We start from the raw sequence: 19,904 nt of genomic DNA on the forward strand, positions 1-19,904 counted from the left end.
CCTTTGGAAAGGAAGGTTGAAGAGGAAAACTCAGGCCTGCTCCCTTCAAACCCAGAATTCTTTAGTTTGTCCTAATCTCTTGCTTAGGAGTGTGTTCCAAGGCACGGGCCCAGAATAGATGGGCGGCCCCAAAGCTAACCCCTCCAGGAGGGGCCCACATCTCTGGGGAGGGTTTGGAGAATAGGAGACATGTTTGGCCCAGCCTCATCTGCCTCCTTCCCCTCCAGGAATTGGCTCTAGCTGTGGCTGATACATCCACTTCACATTTGGTGTTCAGTGCTGTGGTTCGTAAGAAATCCATTCCATGTGCTGCAAACCCCTCAGTTTTCCTCCATGCCTTTCCCTATCTCCCCCTACAGAAAAGAACTCCAGGAGAGGCAGAGCCAGGAGTTATTCTGGCCCTCTGTGGTGTTCCACAGAAAGGCAGACTTTTCCTTTCTCCCATCTCTTGTCAACCAATGGGCCTCCCAAGGGTTTCTCCTTATCTTCCCACCTCCAAGTTGTATGTAACTGTGGCCAGCCAGGATGGAAAACAGGAAGGCACCTGCCAAGCTCTCACAGGGAAAACATTACAGGGACTCCAGCCGCAGTGCTTGGATTCTGCTGTGAACCCAATTTACCTTAGGCTTTGTTGCCTTAGGCATAGGATTCATGCACTCTTCTCAGTCAGATGGGGCCAAAGCCACAGAAGATGCAAAGATACTGCCTCCTCTCTAGATGGGTGGCCATTGGGGAGCCAAGCTGGTGCTCTCCTCTCCACAACTCCCGTGTCCAGAACAGTTTTGGGCCTCCATCTCCCTCCCCACCCCTTCCATTGGTTACCTGGTAGATTATGGGGAAGGATTAAAACCTGGCTGTGCTTAGTAAGCTGGCTCCCTTCAGAGGAAGAACAGTAAGTGGGATGGAGTCCCTAAAGCCATCTTGGGTGAAGGAATGGAGCCAGGCATGGCCTGGATGATTAGGGAGATGTGGAGTCAGGATGTCATTGTGATAGGTACATAATAAGTCCTTGCTGACCAATTGATTGGGCCATGGAAGGGTGATTTGTGAGGTCATGGGACAAACATGCATGATTGCCACCCCCCGCCCCCTGTCCAGCCTGCAGCCCCTCCCCATTCCAGGACCCCAGGTGCGGGTCACTTCTCCCTTCCCACCACCCATGCCCTGGGCTCTGGTGCTACCATTCTAGCTGGACAAGGGGCAAGACTTGTTCAGCTGCCCTGGGGACCCGCGTCTGTGGGTACCTCGTGTGGCCCTGCCCAGAATACATGGAAACAACATGGCCTTGCCTATTCCCAGCCTGGCCCTGCGGTCACTAAAGAGCAGCCGGAGAAGTGGCCCAGAGCAGGCTTCCGAGGAGTCGCCAAAATCACCCCTTTGCTGCCGAGTCTCCCCCCAGTCTCACCCTCCCAGCTCCCATCAGGTGGCAGTGTTTCTGCTAGGTCTGGTTCAGTATCTGTGCCAATTATGTTGCTGTAAAAACCCAGGGATGGAACTTGATGCTGATGAATAAAGCTAACACTTTTTGGGTCCAAGTTCTTCTGTGACCACGCCAAGTCCTAGGCAGAGGCCTAGAGCCTGGGGGGTGGTGACTGACCTTGGGGAAGTGCCCAGGCAGCCCTGGGAATCCTGTGGCTGTTCTCCAAGCTCTCCTTGACCTCCTTTCCTCTCCCCCTCAGGTTCCCCCACCCCAACTTTGTCCTTGTACTTCTAGTCAGGTTTCCTTGTGCCCACCAAGTCTGGGCATGCTTTGAAGCTTTCCCAGACTGAAAGGGAAACTTGAGCCTTCTTAGCCTTACTAAGCCTAATGCTACTTGGAATGCATAAAGCCCCAGGGCCCGGCTGCCAAGCAGGCTCCCTGCCTGGATGAACAGTTAGCTGTGGGAAGAACACTCTTCTTAAGGGTGAAGACTGCTCCTAAAGGTTACACCCCTAACTGCCAAAATGCCTGCCCCAGGGCCGAGCCCAAAGGGAGGCTTCCCAAGAATCGTCATTGACTCCTGGTTCAACCTTGGGTGCTTCCCAGGCTCAGACTGGTTTAACAAGGTGCTCATAGGCCTCTCCCTGTCCTGGGGACCTGCTTGTGGCTAACTGGCCTCTGCCAGCTTCCAATGGCCTCCCGTCACCTCTAAGCTCTAACAAGCACACCCACAAATGTGATGTAAACAGCTTAATCATGCCATCCTGCCTTGTAAGCACCAAACTGCCTACATTCCATGCCTGAAGTCAGCTCAAATGTGATGCCACCCACACCTCCCACAATTCTGCAGAATCTGGGAGGTGGCCTCCCAGATTTAACACCCTGGTAGCTGGGGACTGGTTTGCTTTCTCCTGGGTTTAAACCTGGGCTTTCTTTAAAGGGGGTCACCCCCTTGGAAGGCAGGATCTCATCCCTCTTCAGAGCAAGGACAGAAATTATACCTTCTGCTCCCACTCAGGTTAAGTTTAAAAAACTGGGAAGTGACAACTTTCCAAATTCCTTTGTCAAACAGGCTGAAAAATTAACTAGGCTCAGGAGACACTCCCCCCCCCCTCCCCCCCATCAACTGCCCAGATGCAGTGGTAGGAACAGCAGGTGGGATGAGGGCAGCCCTCTCAAGGCCTCCAGCACCGCCACAAAGGAGTCCAGGAGGGCGGGGCCACCGAGGCTATTTCATAGGGGATGGTGCCACCTTGTGGTCACTCTCCAGTATCCCTCACTTTCACCCAGGGCTAGCAGAGCAGAGGCCCCGACCCTTGTCAGGCTTGCTGCAGGAACGGCTTTCAGAGACCTCCCTTGTAGCATCTCACAACTTTATTAACTTTTTCTAAGAAGCTTAAGCAAACATGAAAACAGCTAGACCCAGGCCAGGGAGAGTCTCAGGCCAGGAGAACAAGGACAAAGGTGGCAGTTTCTGCCTCATCCCAGACTTCCTGGGATGGGGCACTTTTAAATCCTCTTGGCAGGCCCGATGGCCTGGCATCAGGCCCACTGCCGAGCTAGTGCTGAGAGCTTGAGAGCCTGCCCTGGCTGCCCCACCCACAACCTCAAGCTGGACCCCCAGTGAGCTGACCCATGTCAGACGAGGTAACTTCCATGGAGGGGCAGGGCAGGCTTTATTTCCCCCTTTTGAACTTGCCCGCTGTGGCAGACTTTGCTTTCTTCTTGGCAGCCCCCTTGGGCTCCGGCCCCTTCCGTTTGGCTGACGTGAGACAGCCCGTGACCTTGAAGAAGTCGTCCAGCCGGCCCTGCGTGCTGCCCTGGCGGCTCTTGCTCAGCCTCTTGACCCCATTGCGGATGCGGTCCTCGTTGAACTGCTTCTCGCTGCACATGAACTGGACCAGGCCCTCCTCGTCGGGCTCGCTCCACCGGAGGTCCACGGCGTCGGCGTCCAGCACCTCGGGCTCCAGGAAGAGGCGCTGGGCCTCCTTGTGCAGCCAGTTGTCGGGCACCGGGTACTTGCTGGGGTCCAGCCGCCGCACGATCTCCTCGATGCTCTTGTGCTGTTGGATGAGGTCCATGGCGCGCTTGGGCCCGATGCCGCGGATGCTCTCGCAGTAGTCGCTGCCCAGCAGGATGCACAGGTCCACAAACTGCTCGTGTGTGAGGCCCAGCCCCTGCAGCACGCGGCTCAGGTGGAACTCCTGGATGGGCAGCTTCTTGGCCTCGCTGGCCGTCAGGTGGCGCACCAGCACGGGGCTGCCGAAGGTCAGGCAGTCCATGTCCTCGGTGGCGGCGGCGTAGACCTTGCCGGCCTTGGCCAGGGCAGCGCAGCTAGCCTCCGCCTCGCTGGGCGCCTCCAGGCAGGGGATGCCCATCAGGCGCAGCAGCCGCTTGCACTCTTCATTGTGCTGCTTGGTGACCTTCACCAGGCGCTTGGTGAACCTCTCCACCTCCTCCTCGGCGCCCGCCTCCTGCGCCTGCTGCAGCTGCTTCTCGGCCTCTGCCCGCCGCTCACCGCGCCTAGCCAGCTCCCCGGACTTGAGCTGGGGTGGCTTGCCGTCGAAGACGTACACGGGCTTGATGCCATTCTCCACCATGCGGATGGTGCGGTAGAACATGCCCATCAGGTGGCTGGTGGCCTCGCCCTCCTCATTCTGGAGCACGTCTCCGCCCTGCCGCACCGCGATCAGGAACTGGTAGATGCTCATGGAGGCATCGATGGCCACCTTGCGCCCAAAGTAGCTCTTGATGTCATTCTCCCGAATGGCGCTGGGCGCCACGTCGGCGATCAGCTTGGCCAAGCCGTGGATTCCCATGGCGCTGGGGGCACCTGAGAGAGGGAGGAGAGGGAGGTCAGGACCCACGCCCTGGGGGGCTCCACTGACCTCCGCTCTCCGGCCCCCCCGGGGCATGGGCGCTGGGCCTGGAGTCAGGAGGAGCTGAGCTCAAGTGTGGCCTCAGTTTCCTCATCTGTAAAGTGAGCCGGGGAGTCCCTAAGTGTGAACATTCTGCTGCTTTTCTGATCACATCTAGTGCCCTGGCCTCCGAGGTGCCCGCGCCCCACACAGCAGGAGGGAAGCTCTCCTCGGGGGTCCCAGTGCCAAAGGCCCCTCCAGAGAAGCCCCGGGAGGCCCCGCGGGGCGGCCGGAGCCCAGATGTGGGGGCCCGAGGAGGGGGAGGTGGGGCTGTAGCGCCCCGCCCCGAGCTCCCTGCCTCAGCCTCCGCACTCCGGCAGCTCCCTTGGCCCCCCCTGCTTCTGACACTGCCCTGCCTCCGCCAGAGGCTCCAGCCCACCTCTCACAAAGCCCATCTACGGCGCGCCTGCCGCATGCGCTTCACAAACATCACGCGTCTGCTCCCGGGGAGTCGGAGCGCCCTTTTCACCCCCATTTTACAGACGAGGAAATGGAGGCAGGCAGCCTTGCACAGGGTCACCCGGCTAAGGAGCGTGTGAGGCAGGATGTGAACCCCATGCAGGCAGGGGGGCGACCCCTGCCTCCCTTTCCCCACTAGCTCCCGTCCAGACACACCCATGCTGTGGGACCCTGGGCAAGTCACTTCCCTGCTGCCCGCCTGTAAAAGGGGGTCAAACCCCCACCTCCCGCGGTGGTCGTGGGGATCCCGTGCCCCTGGACCCTATCCCCTTCCCTGAGTCCTAGCACGGCGCCTGCAACGCCCAGGCGCTTAATAAAGGCTTGTTGGCTCCTTTCCCCAGGCTCCGCTTTCCGGCTCTTTTGTGCAAAGGGGGGAGGGGAGGTTTTCACTTGCACGAGCGGAGGCGGAGCTGGGGGATCCCCTGGGGCCCTCGTCCCCCTCCCGCAGCCTCAGAGTCCCCCCGGGGCAGCGACTGGCCGGGGCCGAGTGAGCGGCCGGACACTCACCGGTGTCCGTTGGGGTCGCGGGGCTGCGCGCCCTCTCGCTCCGCAGCTCCTACAGAGCGGGCCGCCGGCGCCTTCCAAAGCCCGCGCTCCTGTCACGTGGGCCTCCCGCCGCGCGCGGCATGCCGGGATTTGTAGTCCACGCTCTCCAACACTTTGTTCCGAGGGCGGCCCGTGGGACTACGAGGCCCATGATGCTCCGCGCGGGCAACGGCTCAGGCGCCTTTTCCGCTTCCGCCCCCGCTCCAGCTTCCGGTCTCGACAGACGTGTCCTTCCGGTCTTGGATTCCGACGAAGAACGCGGTTGCCTGCAGGATGGTGAGAGGGGCGGCGGGGAGACCCTGGCCCAGCAGGCCGGGAAACTGAGGCCCTCCAAGCGTCGGGCGACGCCGCTTGGCTTTCCCGAGCCTCAGTATCCCCACGTAGAAAGCGAGGCATTGGCTTCCTCCTCCGCCGCTTCCAGGATCCCTCCCTGGATTCCCCGCCTCCCCCCCCACCCCCGCTGGCTTTAGGGTCCCCATTTCACAGATGGGGAGACTGAGGCAGACAGGTTCAGACCCCTCCCCCCCGGGATCGCCCAGCTAGGGAGTGCCTTAGGTCGGATTTGCACTCAGGACTTGCCAGCCCACGTTAGCCGGGGATGACGGGCACCCGCAGCCCCAGCGGGGGAGGCCCGGCATGCAGGCGGTGCCTCATGGGTGCACGCCGTGTGTTTGCGCAGGAGCTGGAGGCCATGAGCAGGTACACGAGCCCGGTGAACCCGGCCGTGTTCCCACATCTCACCGTGGTGCTGCTGGCCATCGGCATGTTCTTCACCGCCTGGTTCTTCGTGTATCCGCCCCGGGGGTCCGTGGGGAGGGGGGAGGGCGGGGGGGGGGGGAGAGGCGCGCTCACCCGCTCAGGCTCCTTGACCCACGCCACGCGCCAGCTACGAGGTGACGTCCACCAAGTACACGCGCGACATCTACAAAGAGCTGCTCATCTCGCTCGTGGCCTCGCTCTTCATGGGCTTCGGGGTCCTCTTCCTGCTGCTCTGGGTCGGCATCTACGTGTGAGGCCCCCCGCGGTGAGAGCCTGGGCGCCGCTCCCCTCCCGTGCCGTCCCGGGGTGTAAAAGCAGGTGGGGGTTGGGGTGGCCGGCCCCCTCCTCACCTGCCCCCTTCCCTTTCAGGTTCTGCCTGCACGCGGTCCGGTCCAGTTCGGTTCCCCAGTCTTTGTCCCGTCCCTATACCTGTAATAAAAGGAGTGTTTGCCTTTGTAGATGAAGCTCTCCGTGACCATGGGGGGGGGGGGGGCGGTGTCTCACAGCTGGGTGCCAGCCCCAGCCTGCCCACATTACCGTTTCCTCGGGGACATTAGGCTCGGGAGGATCAGCTGAGACAGTAACAGAAGGCCCAGTGCTGTGCCCAGCACTTAGTAGGAAGGCTAGCTATAATGGTGATCACAGTTAGTGAGCCTGGGCCCCAGGGCAGGACGTCTGGGGATGCCCAGGGCCCTGCTCAGGGTCGTGGTAAAGAGGATGGCAAAGGAAGCCAAGTGTCTGCAGATGTGGTGATTGAAACACTGTATAAAAAAATAGTTGAGGGACCCCAGGCTACAGCCCCTCATCTAGGCCCCCCACCAGCTCCCCAGGACCGAGTCAGGAGGGGCAGATACGCTGCAGGCGGCTGGCTCCCTGAGCACAAGCCTGGGTGGGCTGGGGCACATTTGTCTGAAAAAGATCTGGGTGTTCCATGGGTTTTGGACTCGTGGGTGGGCAGCCTGCCATGGCAGCTGAGGAAACCATTGCCTTCTGGGGCTACATTGGCGGTCTAGGGGCCTGAGGGTCTGGGCCCACTGAAGGACTGGTCCCATTTGCGCATCTGCCCTAGTTAGACCACAAGGGGCACCACATTTTAAGAAGGAGGTCATTGATCATTGTTGTCTGGGTGCAAGAAGGCACCCAAATACGGCCTCCCCCCAGTTCTTGTACAGAGATGACAGCTCCCCACCTCCTTTGCCAGCTTCTTGTCTTTTTCCCCAGTCTGGGGCTCTCCCAACATTCCAAACCTTGTCCTCTTCAAACAGCTTTTACCAAATTTCCTCTCTTTGCCTGGCACCCCAGGATACAAAGACAGGGTGCTGACATTCTCTTGAAGACTCCAGAAGCCAGATCCATGGTGGAAGGGGGACCCCTAACAGCTGTGAGGAGGCAGGCAGGTGTTAAAGGGTTCACTGCCAGAGAGCCCTCAGACAGCAGAAGTGGGTCCCAAAGGCGTCCGGGGGAAGGGATACATGGAAAGAGGGTGGGCAGTATGTGGAAAGGCCTGAAAGGACGTTTGGGGGGCTTTCCTCTGGCCAATCAAGGCAAAGGAATTTGTATGTCACTCCGGGTTTTAGTCAAGGAGGGCCATGGTCACACTTGGGCCTTGGGAAAATACTTTTGTCACCTTGGTGGGCCCACTCCTTGGTGCTTGGTCATAATCTCGTCTGTGCCGGCCTCCATTACCACCCCTGCACAAGACTGACCCAGCACTCTGCAGGGCCAACCCTTGTCCCGCCATGTTTGACATCTGCGGGCACAGAATCTGCCAAAGGCCGCCTTCTGGTCACTTGGCCCTGACCCTTCACATACTATCAGTGTCTGAAATCTTGATTTTCCTGCATTCTGCTACTCTTCATTCATGAGGCTACCACCCTAACTGGGGCCTGCCTCCCCTCGCACCCAGGCAGTTGGATCTGCCAGCCCTGTAGTCTCTACCTTCTGTAGTCCATCATCTCACCTCCTAATAAATTAATCTGACCACTTCTGCTCAAGAACCTTCCATGGCTCCCTAGTATCCCCAGGATAAATCTGTTTTAGCCTAGGGAGTTCTGCTGTGACCTCCCTCCCCAGGCTTCATTTACACTGTTCTCCTTTGCCCCTTTCAGCCAAACTGGACTCCTCCCTCTTCCCCACATCCAGTGGCCTCTCCATGTGACTGACTCTCTGTGACTCAGGCCCATGCCTTTTTGCTCTGTGTGAGTCAGCCATGGGAGTCCCCAAAGGACCCTCCATTGGATATGATATGGGAGGGGCTGATGCTGCTCTTCTGAGCCCTGGTTAGCTCACACCTGGCTTGAATTGTAGGCACCTTTGAGGAAGGACCTTGATAATCTATAGTGTCCAGAGTGGTGTGCCCACGTTAGGGAAGGGTCTCAATATGCTGGGATTATTTGAGAGGCTAGAAAGGGCAGTGCCACAAGTGATGCCAGAGAATGGGCTGCCCTGGCAGACGGTAGGCTCCTCACCAGGGGTCTATGTGACCTGACACGGAATCATCGGCTGCCCCTGGGCAAAGCCCCCTGCGGGTGTTCACATTCCCGCAACACCAGGGTCCCTGCTCCTCGAACACATTATCCATGTTGTACCCATTAGCCTCCCAGTCCCACAGACTAGCAGATGCTTGAGGGCAGCCATCTCTATGCCTTGTCTAATAGGTAATGTCTGGTGAAGTGGGTGGAGCTCTTGCCCTGGGACAGGGCCTCCCCCACCTGGAGCTCAGCTGGATGAGATGATTCTCCGGCGAGATCAGTGAGAAGGGGTCCCACAGTGGGCTTCAAGAAGAGTGGAGGCCTCAAACTGGGATACAAAGCAGTATTTATAGATTTATTTATATATGTATATTTGCCTCCAGAAAAAAGGACGGTCTAGGTGGGGAAGCCAACAGAAACCGAGTGAGTGTGAGGGGGCACTCCCGGCCCGCCGTCAGACAGCGTAATATAAATATGAATCAGAAGGGAGGGGAGGGTGTGGGGCACAGGGCAGTTAACACAGGGAAGCAGGCATGGCTGGAGGCCTGCGGGGGGGGGGGGGTGAGAGCAAGCAGACAGTTAGTGCCAAGGGGTCCTATTTACAGCAGGGGCAGGGGATTCAGGGAAGTAGCTAAAGAAACTTGGGACTTGGGAGTCAGGCTGGCGGAGGGGGGAGTTCTGGGCCTACCAGCACCAGAATGGGGGGCTCTCCCCCTTGGGAATAAGGCAACTTTGGTCTAAAATTAATGCCCCCTTGGGAACTTCCTCTGTGTCCCTGCTCTTGGTCATCCCCCCATGCCTACCCCGCTACAGACTGGCCCAGAGCCTGCTGCTGACCAAGACAGCTGCCGTCTCGCTCCTGGGGTCAGTGGAGAGACGTTTCTGGTGCAGGATGGGAAATGGTTTTAAGGCACCAAGCAGGGCTGCCCCCACAGGGACAGAGGGAAGGGCAGGTGATTCAATCCTGTGCTGGGAGACACTAACCAGGCCCCTTGGGACTAGAGGTCCTTGCTGGTACCTGCCTCCCTCATGTGCACCCAAACTTCACCCTGTCCTGGGATTAGCGCTTTGAGATCCCTAAGTGCAAAGGCATTTTTGAGCAGCAGCACCTGCTGTGAAATCTTCCAGTTAGCCAAGAGTGGGGCCCAGGATCCCAGGAAACAGAATGGGGGCTGTGTTCCCTTCCCTCCTGTTTTCGATAAGAACACGTGGAGGCCCCTCCCAGCACAGGAGGGAAGCACTGTAGCAGGTTCCCTGTAAATTCGTGCCCCCTACGTCTGACTTGGAGGTTCTTGGCCAGAGGGGCCAGCAGCTGGGAGGAGAGAGCGGTCCTGAGAGGAGGGGGCCCAGGACCACTTTGGCAGTGGAAGGCTTTAAAGGCTGGGCAAAGGTTAGGCCTCAGAGCCCTGACGGACACATGCTTTCTCATGCCCAGGTCTGCCCTAGTCCAAGTGCATTTGGGTAATGGGCTCCTAACAGCCCAACCAAGGAACAATGAACTGCATCCCAGGCTTCAGCCACCTCTCCAGCTCCCCCATTCTGTTCTTCCCCCCTGCTAAATAAAAACTCGCTGGACCACAGCAGTGACTGGTACTTGGGGTTCAAATATGGCCAGGTCAAGTACAGCTGGTCAGCCTCATGTAAAGTGGGAGCATTCCCAGTACTCTTCCTCCCTGCCCTAATCCTCTCTGCTCAGCACCTGGCAGGCAAGAGGAAGGGGTGAGGGCAGCCCAGGTGCATGGGCCCTCCAGCCCTAAGATGGCCCATCTTGGCCAGGCTTCCTGATGACCAAGAAACCCCTTTCAGGCTTAAAGCTCAGTCATCTGCCCTAGATGTAACAGGGGACCCCCTGGATAGTCTCCTTAACCCCAGCCTGTCCTGCAAGGACTCTGGACCAATGCCAGGGACTGGGCCAGGAGGAAATCTCAGATCTCCCCAAGGGCTGGGCATATCATCTGGAGTTGAATGTGGGGGTCAGAAAAGTGAGGCTGTGACCATCACAAGCATGGCCACCTTGCCAATGGGGCCCCCTGATGGTCACATCTGGACTGTTGACATGGACTGATCCAGCCCATCCCGAACTGGGGAAAGTCTGCAGGCTTCCAGCGGGGCTGGAGAGCACCAGGCCCTGGGCAAAGCCTCCCAGCCTTCCCCTTTCTCTGGGAGAGCTGCAAGGCAGACAGGCTTCAGGGACAATAATTCCAGTACACCAGCTTCCAGTTTCTCCAGTCTGGTCCAGCCCCCCAGCTTTAGTCTCTGCAGCAGGAATTCCAGTGTGTGCCCTGAGAGCTACAGTGTCAGATGGGGTCGAGCAGATAGCAGCCCCAAGGGATGGGGGGGGGGTTTCAGGGTCACCCCAGCCCCCCACCCTGCTCCAGTGTAACATGGTCACATCCAGTGTGGGAAAAGAGAAGTGGCCCTGAGGGGCCCTGGGGTCCTCGAGGTGGGGGCCTCAGGGGGCACGGGGCCCAGCTCAGTCACACAGCCGGTAGAAGTGGAAGAAATAATCTGTGACTGCCTGGGGGGACACCTCCGAGCTGCAGTTGGCCTGACCCTAGGAGGAAAGGCAGGGGAAGGGGCTGAGTTCGTCTTCCTCGAGGTCTGGCCAGCCCCCACCAGCAGGCAGAGAAGGTCTGTTGTGGGGGCCGGCTTCCCCACCCTTCCTTGGCACCCATGTTAGAAAATCCAACTCAAGAGAATTCACTAAGCACGGGCTATCTGCCAAGGCCTGGGCAGAGCCCTTCATGAACGGGGGGGGGGTCCTCTTGTGAGCCTTGCAGTTTGCATAATAACACTCCCCAAGTTTGTGTTTGGGCGTGATGAGGTAGGTGTAGAGGGTAAGCTGGGAAGGGGACCCATACTCACCAGCAGGGCCACTCGGAAATGGTACGCAAAGTCCTGGAAGGACAAGATGGTCACAGGCCACTGGTGGGAGGTACCCTGGGGACAAGGGGGTGGAGAGAATGAGGAGCAGCCTAAGAACCCCCTACCCTGGGATCCTGGCCTAACTCCTCACACATCCAGCCCAGCCACGTCTCTGGAAAGCATATGGGGCACTGAGGCAGCCCAATGCACTGGAGATCAAGGGAGACTGGGAGCTGGCAGTGACAATGGCAACCCAGCCAGCATTTATTAAGCACCCACTGTATGCCTGGCACTGTGCTACATCCTGGGGACCCAAAGCAAAGAAGCCATCCCCAGGAAGGACCTTGGAGGCATCTACACAGCTGCGAGGCACGGCAAGCCCACGACAGCCTCACCATATCCCCGGGAGATCCGGGCTGTCCTTTGCCCATTTTATAGATGAGCAAAAGGAAGGTGAGAATCCTGGAGCTAGGAAGCAGCGAGGGCAGAATCCAGGTCTTCCTGACTGCAAGCCCAGCACCACATGCCAAGCCACCCGGCTGCCACAAAGTGCAGAGAATGCACACAGACCAACCCCAGGCAAATGGGACGGGATGGCGTGTGTCACTCCCTGCATGGCTCGGGACCTTCAAGAAAAGGGGGCTCCACGGAGTGCCTCCTTGGCATGGGGGGTGGCCAGGGCAAAGATGGGGGCAAAGGAGGGAAGGAAAAGGGAATGAGCATTTATTAAGCGCCTATGAGATGCAGGCATGGAGCTAAGTGCTTACAAGTATTATTTATTCCTCAACAATCTGGGAGGCAGGTGGTATCATCCCTATTTTACAACTGAGGAAACTGAGGCAGATAAAGGTTAAGTGATCTGCCCAAGACCATGTAGGTGGCTCAGGGGCTAGAACACCAGGCCTGAAGTCAGGAAAACTCTCCCGGAGTTCAGATCTGGCCTCAGACACTTCCTAGCTGTGTGACCCTGGGCAAGTCACATCACTGTTTGCCTCAGTTTCCTCATCTGTAAAATGAGGAGGAAATAGTAAAGCACTCCAGTATCCCTGAAAAAAAAACCCCAAAGGGGACCTAACCCTAAGAGTCGGACACAACAGAAAACAACCACCTCTCTTAAAATGTGAGGGTTTTTTTTTTTTTTAAAGCAATCGGGGTTAAGTAACTTACTCAAGGTTACACGGCCAGTTATTTCTGGGTGTGGTGCTAAGTATTGGAGCCCGGATTCGATCCCCGGGTCATCCTGACACTGGAGCCGGTGCTCTTACTCGCTGAGCCACCTGGCCGCCCCTAAGCAATTGGGGTTAAGTAACTTGCTCAAGGTTACATGGCCAGGTGTTTCTGGGTGGGTGCTAAGTGTCTGAGCCCGGGACTAGATCTCCAGGTCATCCCTATACTGGAGCCGGTGCTCTTACTCGCTGTGCTACCTGGCCATCCCAAAATGTGAGCTTTTTGAAGCCTCCTTCTACCCAGGGCTTGGCCCGGTGCTTTTCACATAGGAAGTGCTTTTTCATTCATTCATTCATTCATTCATTCATTCATTCATTCATTCATCAAGTCATCCTGACACACCACCTCCATCTCCCACCCCTGAGTCTTTGCCTAGGGTCCTACACTTGGCAGAGGCTCTCACGTCCCCAGCCTCTTCAGTCAAACCCAAATTTCACTCAAACGTCTGCTCAGTCACTACCCTCTGCATGAAGCTGCTCCAGCTGCCAAAGTCACTCTCATACTGTTCTGTTTCTCCTCTTACAAAACAGAAACTTCTTGTGGGCGGGGACCACTTGTCTCCCTCTGGCCTAGCCCAATGCCTGGCACACAGTAGGTGCTTCAGAAAGGCTTGCCGAGGGACCAGATGCCAAATTTCCTCGTCCATAACCTGGGGATGGCTGCATTCTCCATCTCGCTTCCCAGGCCTCCCCCACCCTGGCCCTGCCTTTGCCATATCTCTGCTTGGGGGCTCCCCATGGCCAGCCCCTACCTGGGTGTCACCATGGACATGGAGGCTGTGGGGAAAACTGGCCTCCCCACATGGGTTCTCCTGAGACACCAGGCTGCAGAATGTCACCGAGACAGGGGAACTGGAGCTGGGGAAAGACAGGGGGGCAGGAAGAGGGTTGAACCCCAGGCCTGACTGGAAGCCCCTCCCCCCACTGAGTCCCTCTCCCTCCCCAGACCCCCAAGAACATACTTCATCTGCAGGGTCAGGCTGAGGTGGAGGGGGGTGTTGCTGCTGATGGGGATGCGGTAGGTGAAGTTCCCTGGCCTGCAGGGAGGATAAATATTGGCCTGTAAGCCTCCTGCCCCCATTCCTTTTCCCAGTCTGGGATGGCCATCCCTCTGGGGGGCCCCCGGTGGTCTGCCCCCTGCCCCCTCTGCTCACCTGCAGGCATCACCTGGAGTACAGTATTGCGATGTGATGGGCAGAGAGTTCTCCAGGACCTGGATAGAGCTTAGGGTCGGCCATGTACCTGCAGGGAGAAGGCAGGAAGGGCCAGGGCTGGCCTCAGGCAACCAGGCAGGGCAGGAAGGGCTGCCAGCCCCTGGGGACCCCTCTTCCTCCCACTTCCTGGGGCTCCCAAGGCAACTAAGAATCCCTCCCGTCACTTAAATGAGGGATGAGAAGGAAGAAACACAGGTGGTCAGCTCTCGACCAACGGAGGTGCTGGCCTGCATCCTCACCGAGCCGGCCATCCAGGTGGGTAGGTGGGGGTGTGGCAGGGCTGGGCAGGGGGGCCCCACGGCGGGCACGAGCAGGGATAGACAGGTTGGGGCTGTTCTTGGCCTTGCCCTGCATGCCAGTAAAAGGGGCGGGGGGGCTGGCCAGGGGCTCCAGGCTCTTGGGGGGCTTGACGTGGGCTATCCCATTGGCTGAAAGGCCCCAAGACTTGGCTCTGATGCTGGTGACCGGCAGCAGTGAGGTCTGGCTTGGGCCTGTGGAAAGGGAGAAAGTGGGCTGAGGGCACCCAAGAAGGGCTAGGTCGGCCTCGCCCTCCCCCTCTCATTTCCATCCATACCTGAGCGGTTGGCAGTGGGACTGGGGGCAGGGCTCTGTCCAGAGGAGGGGCTTGGGGTGGGCAGGGAGCAGCAGACGACAGGACAGGGAGGACTGAGGCACAGGTCCAAATGGCGGACAGTGAGGGCGGGGACAGAGTCTGGCAGGCCAGTGGCGGCTGCTGGACAGGGCAGGAAAGAGGAGACATGAGTCAGGTTGGCCTCCAGCGCGATGATAACAATATTTATAGAGTCCCTACTGTGCCCCAGGAACTGTGCAGAGCATTTTACAGACCTCTGATTTCATTCATTCAGTAGACGCTATGCACCTGCTGTGTGCCGGGCACTTACAACAACCCTGGCAGACAGGTGAAGACACTGAGGCAGGCAGAGGGTCAGACTCAGACACAGCTAGGAAGTGCCTGAGGCTGGATCTGAACTCCTGGCTTCCCAACTCCAGCCACTGTGTTATCTAGCCCCCACATGACCTTGGGCTCCAGCCATTCCTCCCCTTTCCCTTAGAGTGGGGGGGACGCACCGGGCTGGGAGGGCTGGGGGCCTGGCGGGCTGCTGGAGGCTGGGGACTGGCGCAGTTGAGTGGTCCCGTAGCTCTGACTTGACCTGCCATGGGAACACAGGGGCTGAGCTTGAATGGCCCAACAGTGGTGGGAGAGAGAAAAGACCGGACAGCACCAAGTTAGGGAAGATTGGGAAAAACAGGAGAGGTCAGGGGGCGATGAGGTAGCAGTGGGTGGCTGGAGATGTACTGCCTGGAGGGGACCTTTGAGACCCTGAATTCAACTCTGACTTTATGGCAGAAGTAGGAAGTGGGGGTGGGGCAGAGTCAGGATCTGAATCCAGGGCTTTGCCCTAGCTGGGCTGGAGAGCAAAAGAAGGGGGTGGGAAACAGGGTTGGGAGGACAAATGGAGAAGCTGGATGAAGGGGTACCCGGCGTGCCGGGGCTCGGGGGATACAACAAAGGCAGGTGCAGTCACGTACCATGGGCACAGGGCCACACTCCCCCCGGGGTCCCGGGGCCGGAGGAGGGCCAGAAGACAGGAAGTAGACACAGCGAAAGAGCTAAGAACAAGTGGGGGGGGGGATGTAGGCCAAGGAGGAGAAGAAACAGGAGACACACATCAACAGAGTCCCCCCAAGACGGGCTGGGGAGAGAAGTCAGAGACCTCCCCCCTCCCACAGCCCCAGGGCTTGGCCCAGAGGAGGTAGGGAGGATGGTCTTCATGTAGAAAGAGGAGACAGAATGGAGCCCAGGGCGGCCCTCCTCCCACCAGGCCTCAGTTTCCCCTTCTCATCAATGATATTCCCCCAAGAGATCTGCCAAGGAAAAGCTGGCTGTGGTCGGGCTGCCATGGCAGGCCACCCCTGCCCCTCCCTGCCGCCCTGTAAGCTTCTCTCAGCAAACTCGACTGGGGGCCCAACACCCACATGGGCCATCCCTCCTCCCCACCTTCCCATGGGACCTGTCTTCCCATTCTACCCTGACCCCAAGTTAGGAGGCTTAGGGATCAAGGACCCAGTGAGAATGGCTTCAGGCCCCAAGGGGACGCACCCGTCCATGTCCACAAGATCTTCCTCATTCCGAAGGCTCAGCACATACAGTGTAGACATGGACACCACACTGGTGGGCAGAGAGGCGGGGAGAAGAGCCATCAGTCACTGGAGCCTCCCACCAGCCAGTCCTCACTTCCCAGACTAGGACCTTCCAAGACTCTGAGTGATCCCCCCTCCCTCTCAGGCTAGTGAAGGCTGTGAGCAGGAGAGCTCCCTCCAGGGAGGCCACTGTGGTGGAGCCACCTTCAGAAACCCTGGGATGGGAAGGTCAGAGTCGGGCCCACTCCCCAGATCAGGGCCAGGCCCGCCACCCAGCCTCCCCGGTCATGGGCTGGTGCTGGCTGCGGTCACATGTGGGGACGCTGTCCATCCCAGAACACCCCTGCTGGTCGCTTTTGGCAGGGAGGGGGCCGTCACCTGAAGGCCATGACCACCACCAGGGCGATGATGGTCCCTTGCAGGAAGCGCTGGCTGATGCAGGCCTGGTCTGGGACCACTGAGGGAGACTGGAGGGGAAAGGCACAGAGACCCAGAGAAATGAGGATCCTAGAGGAGGGTGACCCCAAGGAGAAAGGAGAACATGGGACAGGGGATGGGAAGGACAGACTGGCAGAGTCCAAGGGGGCTGGGGCCCTCAGGGGAAAGAGGCTGGCGAGGAGGGGGTGTGGAAGGTCCCTGGGTCCCCCCCAGGCCCTTCACCTTGCTGGCCATCTTAGGGGGCCGCTTCTTGTGGGGGCCGCTCCCCGCTCTGCTGAACTGGCTGTCTGCTTGGCTGTGGGAGAGGGGCTAGGTCAGGGGGAGCCTGCTGAGGACAGCCCCACTCCCAGCCCCCCAGAGTGAAGAGGCCCACCTGAAGGCCCCTGAGCTGCCTGTGGACTTCATGCTGTCCAGCCGGCGCAGCTTGGCCAGCTTATGGCTCCAACGCTCCAGCTCATCAATGCGTGTCTCCAGGTTGTCCGTCAGCTTGCAGAGCTCTTTGACGGCCCCCACATTCTCCATGAAGATGCGCTCCTGCCCAGAGACATGCGGAAACCCATGCATACCAGGGAGGCGAGCAGCACCCTGGCCAATGCTCAGCCCCAATGCCCTCCCTCTGGCGCTAAGGGTGGCCACAGCTCTGTCATTGACCGGTCATGTCCCCTAACTCTGTCTCTTAGTTTCCTCACTGTAAAATGAGGGGGTTGGCCACCATGAGATCTCAGACACTCCCAGCTCTGACTTTCTGTGTTCTAGGTGCCCTTAGAGTCTATAATTCCATTTCCTAGGTCGTGGGAGCACTTCTCTAGCCCACAGGCCTGAGGACTCCCTGGCCCAGCATCTGCCTGCGGGAGCAGGGCCAGGCCCATGCCCGGGAGGGAGGGCTTGCCAGCCAAGGCAGCTGCTGCCCAAGCTGTACCCAGGTGCCGGCTCCAGCTCTCTCCCCTCCTCCAGCCTGGGCAGCCACTGACCTTGTTCACCACCAGGAAGTTCTCGATGGTCTTCCCATTGGCAAAGACCACGTCTCCAGTGTCCTTCACAGCTTCTGGGAGGATTTCCTTCACCTCCTGGGCAATGACTCCTGCACAAGGGAGAATCCTGAGCTGTGTGGTCTGGGAGGGAGCCATGTGCCAGGCCCTGTGGTGGGCTCTCCACCAGCATCTCACGGGACAATGCTGGTGATAGGGCTGCAGGGGAAGATCTACAGGAAACGCAGGGAGTGGCCAAGGGCAGGAGCAGAGATCTGAGCTGGACAAGCCCTTGGAGGCCGTTTCACAGAAAAGGAAACTGGGGCTCAGACAGGTGATCCTCCCAAGGTCACAGACGACGGAGCTTTACGCTGGAAAAGCCCTCAGAGGCTGGCTAGTCCTCTTGTCTGACAGATGGGTAAACTGAGACTTGCCCAAGGTCACACTGGCAGTAAGCAGAAGCGCCAGGAGTTGAAGCCAGGCCCCGTGACCCTGAGGTGAGTGCTCTGCTCCGCACTGCCCCCCCCAGCCCCATCCCAGGCTGGCTCCGTACCAGTCTCAGGGGAGGTCTCAATGCCCACGCTGGCAGCAAACTCTGGCTTGTAGCTGTAGTGGACCAGCCGCATCCGGGAAATCCTTTTCAGCTGCTCGGTCGTGTCCACCTGGAGGGGGCAGCAGGGCGCTGAGCACCCACACTTCTCTGACCCGCCCAGATGCCGAGCGGGAGACCTCTGAGCAGAGAGCCCCGCTGGCCAGGCTGCCAGGCGGCCGAGGGCCGCGGGTCTCACCTCCTGGACGTGCTCCTTGGCCCGGATGTCTGATGGGTGCATGAGGGAGCCCATCACCTTCACGTTGCCGTGGACGACCAGAGCTTCGTCCGGCCGGTCCGTGTTGATGCCCACGCGGCCGTGGTGGAAGACCGTGTCGGGCAGCTGGGCCCGCTGCCACAGGACGTCGCTGTCACTCTCAAACTGGCCCGGGTTTGAGGCCTGGGGGTGGGAAGGGACAAGCCTCTTTACTCCAGCCCCAAGCTTCCTCTCCTTCCCTTCCCTCAGGTGTCCCTTCTTATCAAGGCCAGCCCCTCTACAGGACCCCATCTCCCCTCTCCTCTCTAGGGGATTCCCCTCCGTCGCTGCCCCCTTCTCTCTCATGACCCCATACAAGTGTCCTCCATTTTAAAAGACCCCCCTATCGGCCACCACCCTGCAGCCCCCTCCCCTCAAAAAGCCTGACTCGGCTCATGGCCCCCACTCTCATCCCTTCACAGAACCTTCTCTCCCCAAAGCTGCCAAGCACTTCCCAGCTGCCCCCCACCTCATGGCCTCTTCTTCATCCTCCGCCTCTGACCCCCTTCTCTGGGAGGTTTTCTGCCCTCAGGGTTTGGGGGACACTTCCCTCTCCTGACGTTCCTCCTCTGTACCCCACACGGACACCCCAGGCTGCTGTCCCTGGCCCTTTCCTCTGTACAGCTCTCCCTGCTCCCTACCCCATCAGAAGGGCTTCTTGGGGCAGGGGCTCTCTGTGTTTTTTCCTGTCTTTGTATCTCCAGCACAGGGCTGTGTTTGGCATACAGTAAGAGCTTAATAAATGCTGCCTGTGGACACTGAGCAGACCCACCAAGCCAGGAGGCAAGGGTGGGAGGGAAGAATTCTAGGGAGGGCAGCCTCCAGGACAAAGAGTTAAGTGGTTATTTCCAGGCTGGAGTGGCATGGCCGCCTGCGGGGCAGGCAGGAGTCCTAAGGGCCCCTAGAGCAGGGATTCCCCATCCAGTGGACAAGAGGCCCAGCTGGGGTCCCCCTGGCTAGAGTCTGCAAAGTGCCAGCACAGCCAGGCTGCGTCAGTGAGATGAAAAGGGGGCCAGCCAGGCAAACAGCAGGCCAACAGAGCTCAGGCCCAAGTGTGAAGGGCTCCCTGGGGCTGACCATCCACTGCAGCTGGGCTGCAGAAGAGGGGGGCTCTGGGACTTGGGCCAGCCAGACAAATGGGGCCAAGGCCTTGGAAAAACGGGGAAAAGGGTGTGTGCTCCAGAAACTCCTCCAACTGTCGGGCTTTGTTAAAACTTTGCTTTCACCTTCTAAAACAAAATTTCCTCTTAAAGAATTCAAATTTTGTCTCCAGAGAATTAGGGAAGAAGCTTCTCTGGACCTCAAATTTCAGCTCTGTAAAATGAGGCATTTGGACTAGATGACCCAAGATCCTTTCCTACTCTGACATTCCTTGTTCTAAGCTCCCTCCTAGCTCTGACATTCCCTGTTCTAAGACCCTTCTTAGCTCTGACCTCCCATGTTCCAAGGTCTCTCCCAGCTCCGACATTCTCTGATTTAAGGCCCTTAGCTCTAATATTCCACGTTCTAAGGTCCTTCCTAGCACCAACATTCCACATTCTATGTTCTAAGATCTTCCCCAGCTCCAATATTCCATGTTCTAAAGTTCATCCCAGTGCCATTGTACCTTTTA

The 19,904-nt window shown here is 58.7% G+C and overlaps 3 protein-coding genes across 4 annotated transcripts in view; 1 reads left to right on the forward strand and 2 right to left on the reverse strand.

Moving 5' to 3' along the window:
* The window catches only part of TMEM258 (transmembrane protein 258), a 428,372-nt gene extending 421,812 nt beyond the window's left edge, over nucleotides 1-6,560 (forward strand). Inside the window, exons 2-5 of one of the 2 annotated variants that reach the window (XM_069108529.1) lie at nucleotides 5,565-5,619; nucleotides 6,023-6,132; nucleotides 6,230-6,367; nucleotides 6,472-6,560. In XM_069108529.1, the coding sequence (XP_068964630.1) occupies nucleotides 5,617-5,619; nucleotides 6,023-6,132; nucleotides 6,230-6,356 (240 nt within the window). In that variant the 5' untranslated portion in view covers nucleotides 5,565-5,616 and the 3' untranslated portion in view covers nucleotides 6,357-6,367; nucleotides 6,472-6,560. Of the gene's footprint in view, nucleotides 1-5,545; nucleotides 5,620-6,022; nucleotides 6,133-6,229; nucleotides 6,368-6,471 lie in introns of those variants that run through there. The other variant, XM_069108530.1, reaches the window with a different exon arrangement.
* FEN1 (flap structure-specific endonuclease 1) overlaps nucleotides 2,777-19,904 on the reverse strand; it is a 129,382-nt gene continuing 112,254 nt past the window's right edge. Inside the window, exons 2-3 of the mRNA XM_069108527.1 lie at nucleotides 5,305-5,398; nucleotides 2,777-4,253 (exon numbers count right to left, since the gene is read on the reverse strand). Coding sequence (XP_068964628.1) covers nucleotides 3,097-4,239 — 1,143 coding nt within the window. The 5' untranslated portion in view covers nucleotides 4,240-4,253; nucleotides 5,305-5,398 and the 3' untranslated portion in view covers nucleotides 2,777-3,096. The remainder of the gene's footprint in view (nucleotides 4,254-5,304; nucleotides 5,399-19,904) is intronic.
* MYRF (myelin regulatory factor) overlaps nucleotides 8,892-19,904 on the reverse strand; it is a 51,972-nt gene continuing 40,959 nt past the window's right edge. The window contains exons 12-27 of the mRNA XM_069108521.1: nucleotides 18,236-18,436; nucleotides 18,001-18,109; nucleotides 17,451-17,560; nucleotides 16,853-17,013; nucleotides 16,702-16,774; nucleotides 16,420-16,508; nucleotides 16,001-16,069; nucleotides 15,430-15,510; nucleotides 14,968-15,050; nucleotides 14,453-14,611; nucleotides 14,118-14,369; nucleotides 13,819-13,906; nucleotides 13,627-13,701; nucleotides 13,417-13,522; nucleotides 11,439-11,513; nucleotides 8,892-11,127 (exon numbers count right to left, since the gene is read on the reverse strand). Of these exons, the coding sequence (XP_068964622.1) occupies nucleotides 11,047-11,127; nucleotides 11,439-11,513; nucleotides 13,417-13,522; nucleotides 13,627-13,701; nucleotides 13,819-13,906; nucleotides 14,118-14,369; nucleotides 14,453-14,611; nucleotides 14,968-15,050; nucleotides 15,430-15,510; nucleotides 16,001-16,069; nucleotides 16,420-16,508; nucleotides 16,702-16,774; nucleotides 16,853-17,013; nucleotides 17,451-17,560; nucleotides 18,001-18,109; nucleotides 18,236-18,436 (1,812 nt within the window). The 3' untranslated portion in view covers nucleotides 8,892-11,046. The remainder of the gene's footprint in view (nucleotides 11,128-11,438; nucleotides 11,514-13,416; nucleotides 13,523-13,626; nucleotides 13,702-13,818; nucleotides 13,907-14,117; nucleotides 14,370-14,452; nucleotides 14,612-14,967; nucleotides 15,051-15,429; nucleotides 15,511-16,000; nucleotides 16,070-16,419; nucleotides 16,509-16,701; nucleotides 16,775-16,852; nucleotides 17,014-17,450; nucleotides 17,561-18,000; nucleotides 18,110-18,235; nucleotides 18,437-19,904) is intronic.

This window comes from Petaurus breviceps, unplaced genomic scaffold (assembly GCF_028583685.1).
Source record: "Petaurus breviceps papuanus isolate PSGF00001 unplaced genomic scaffold, PetGlider_PUasm1.0 90397, whole genome shotgun sequence".
Lineage (NCBI taxonomy): Eukaryota > Metazoa > Chordata > Mammalia > Diprotodontia > Petauridae > Petaurus > Petaurus breviceps.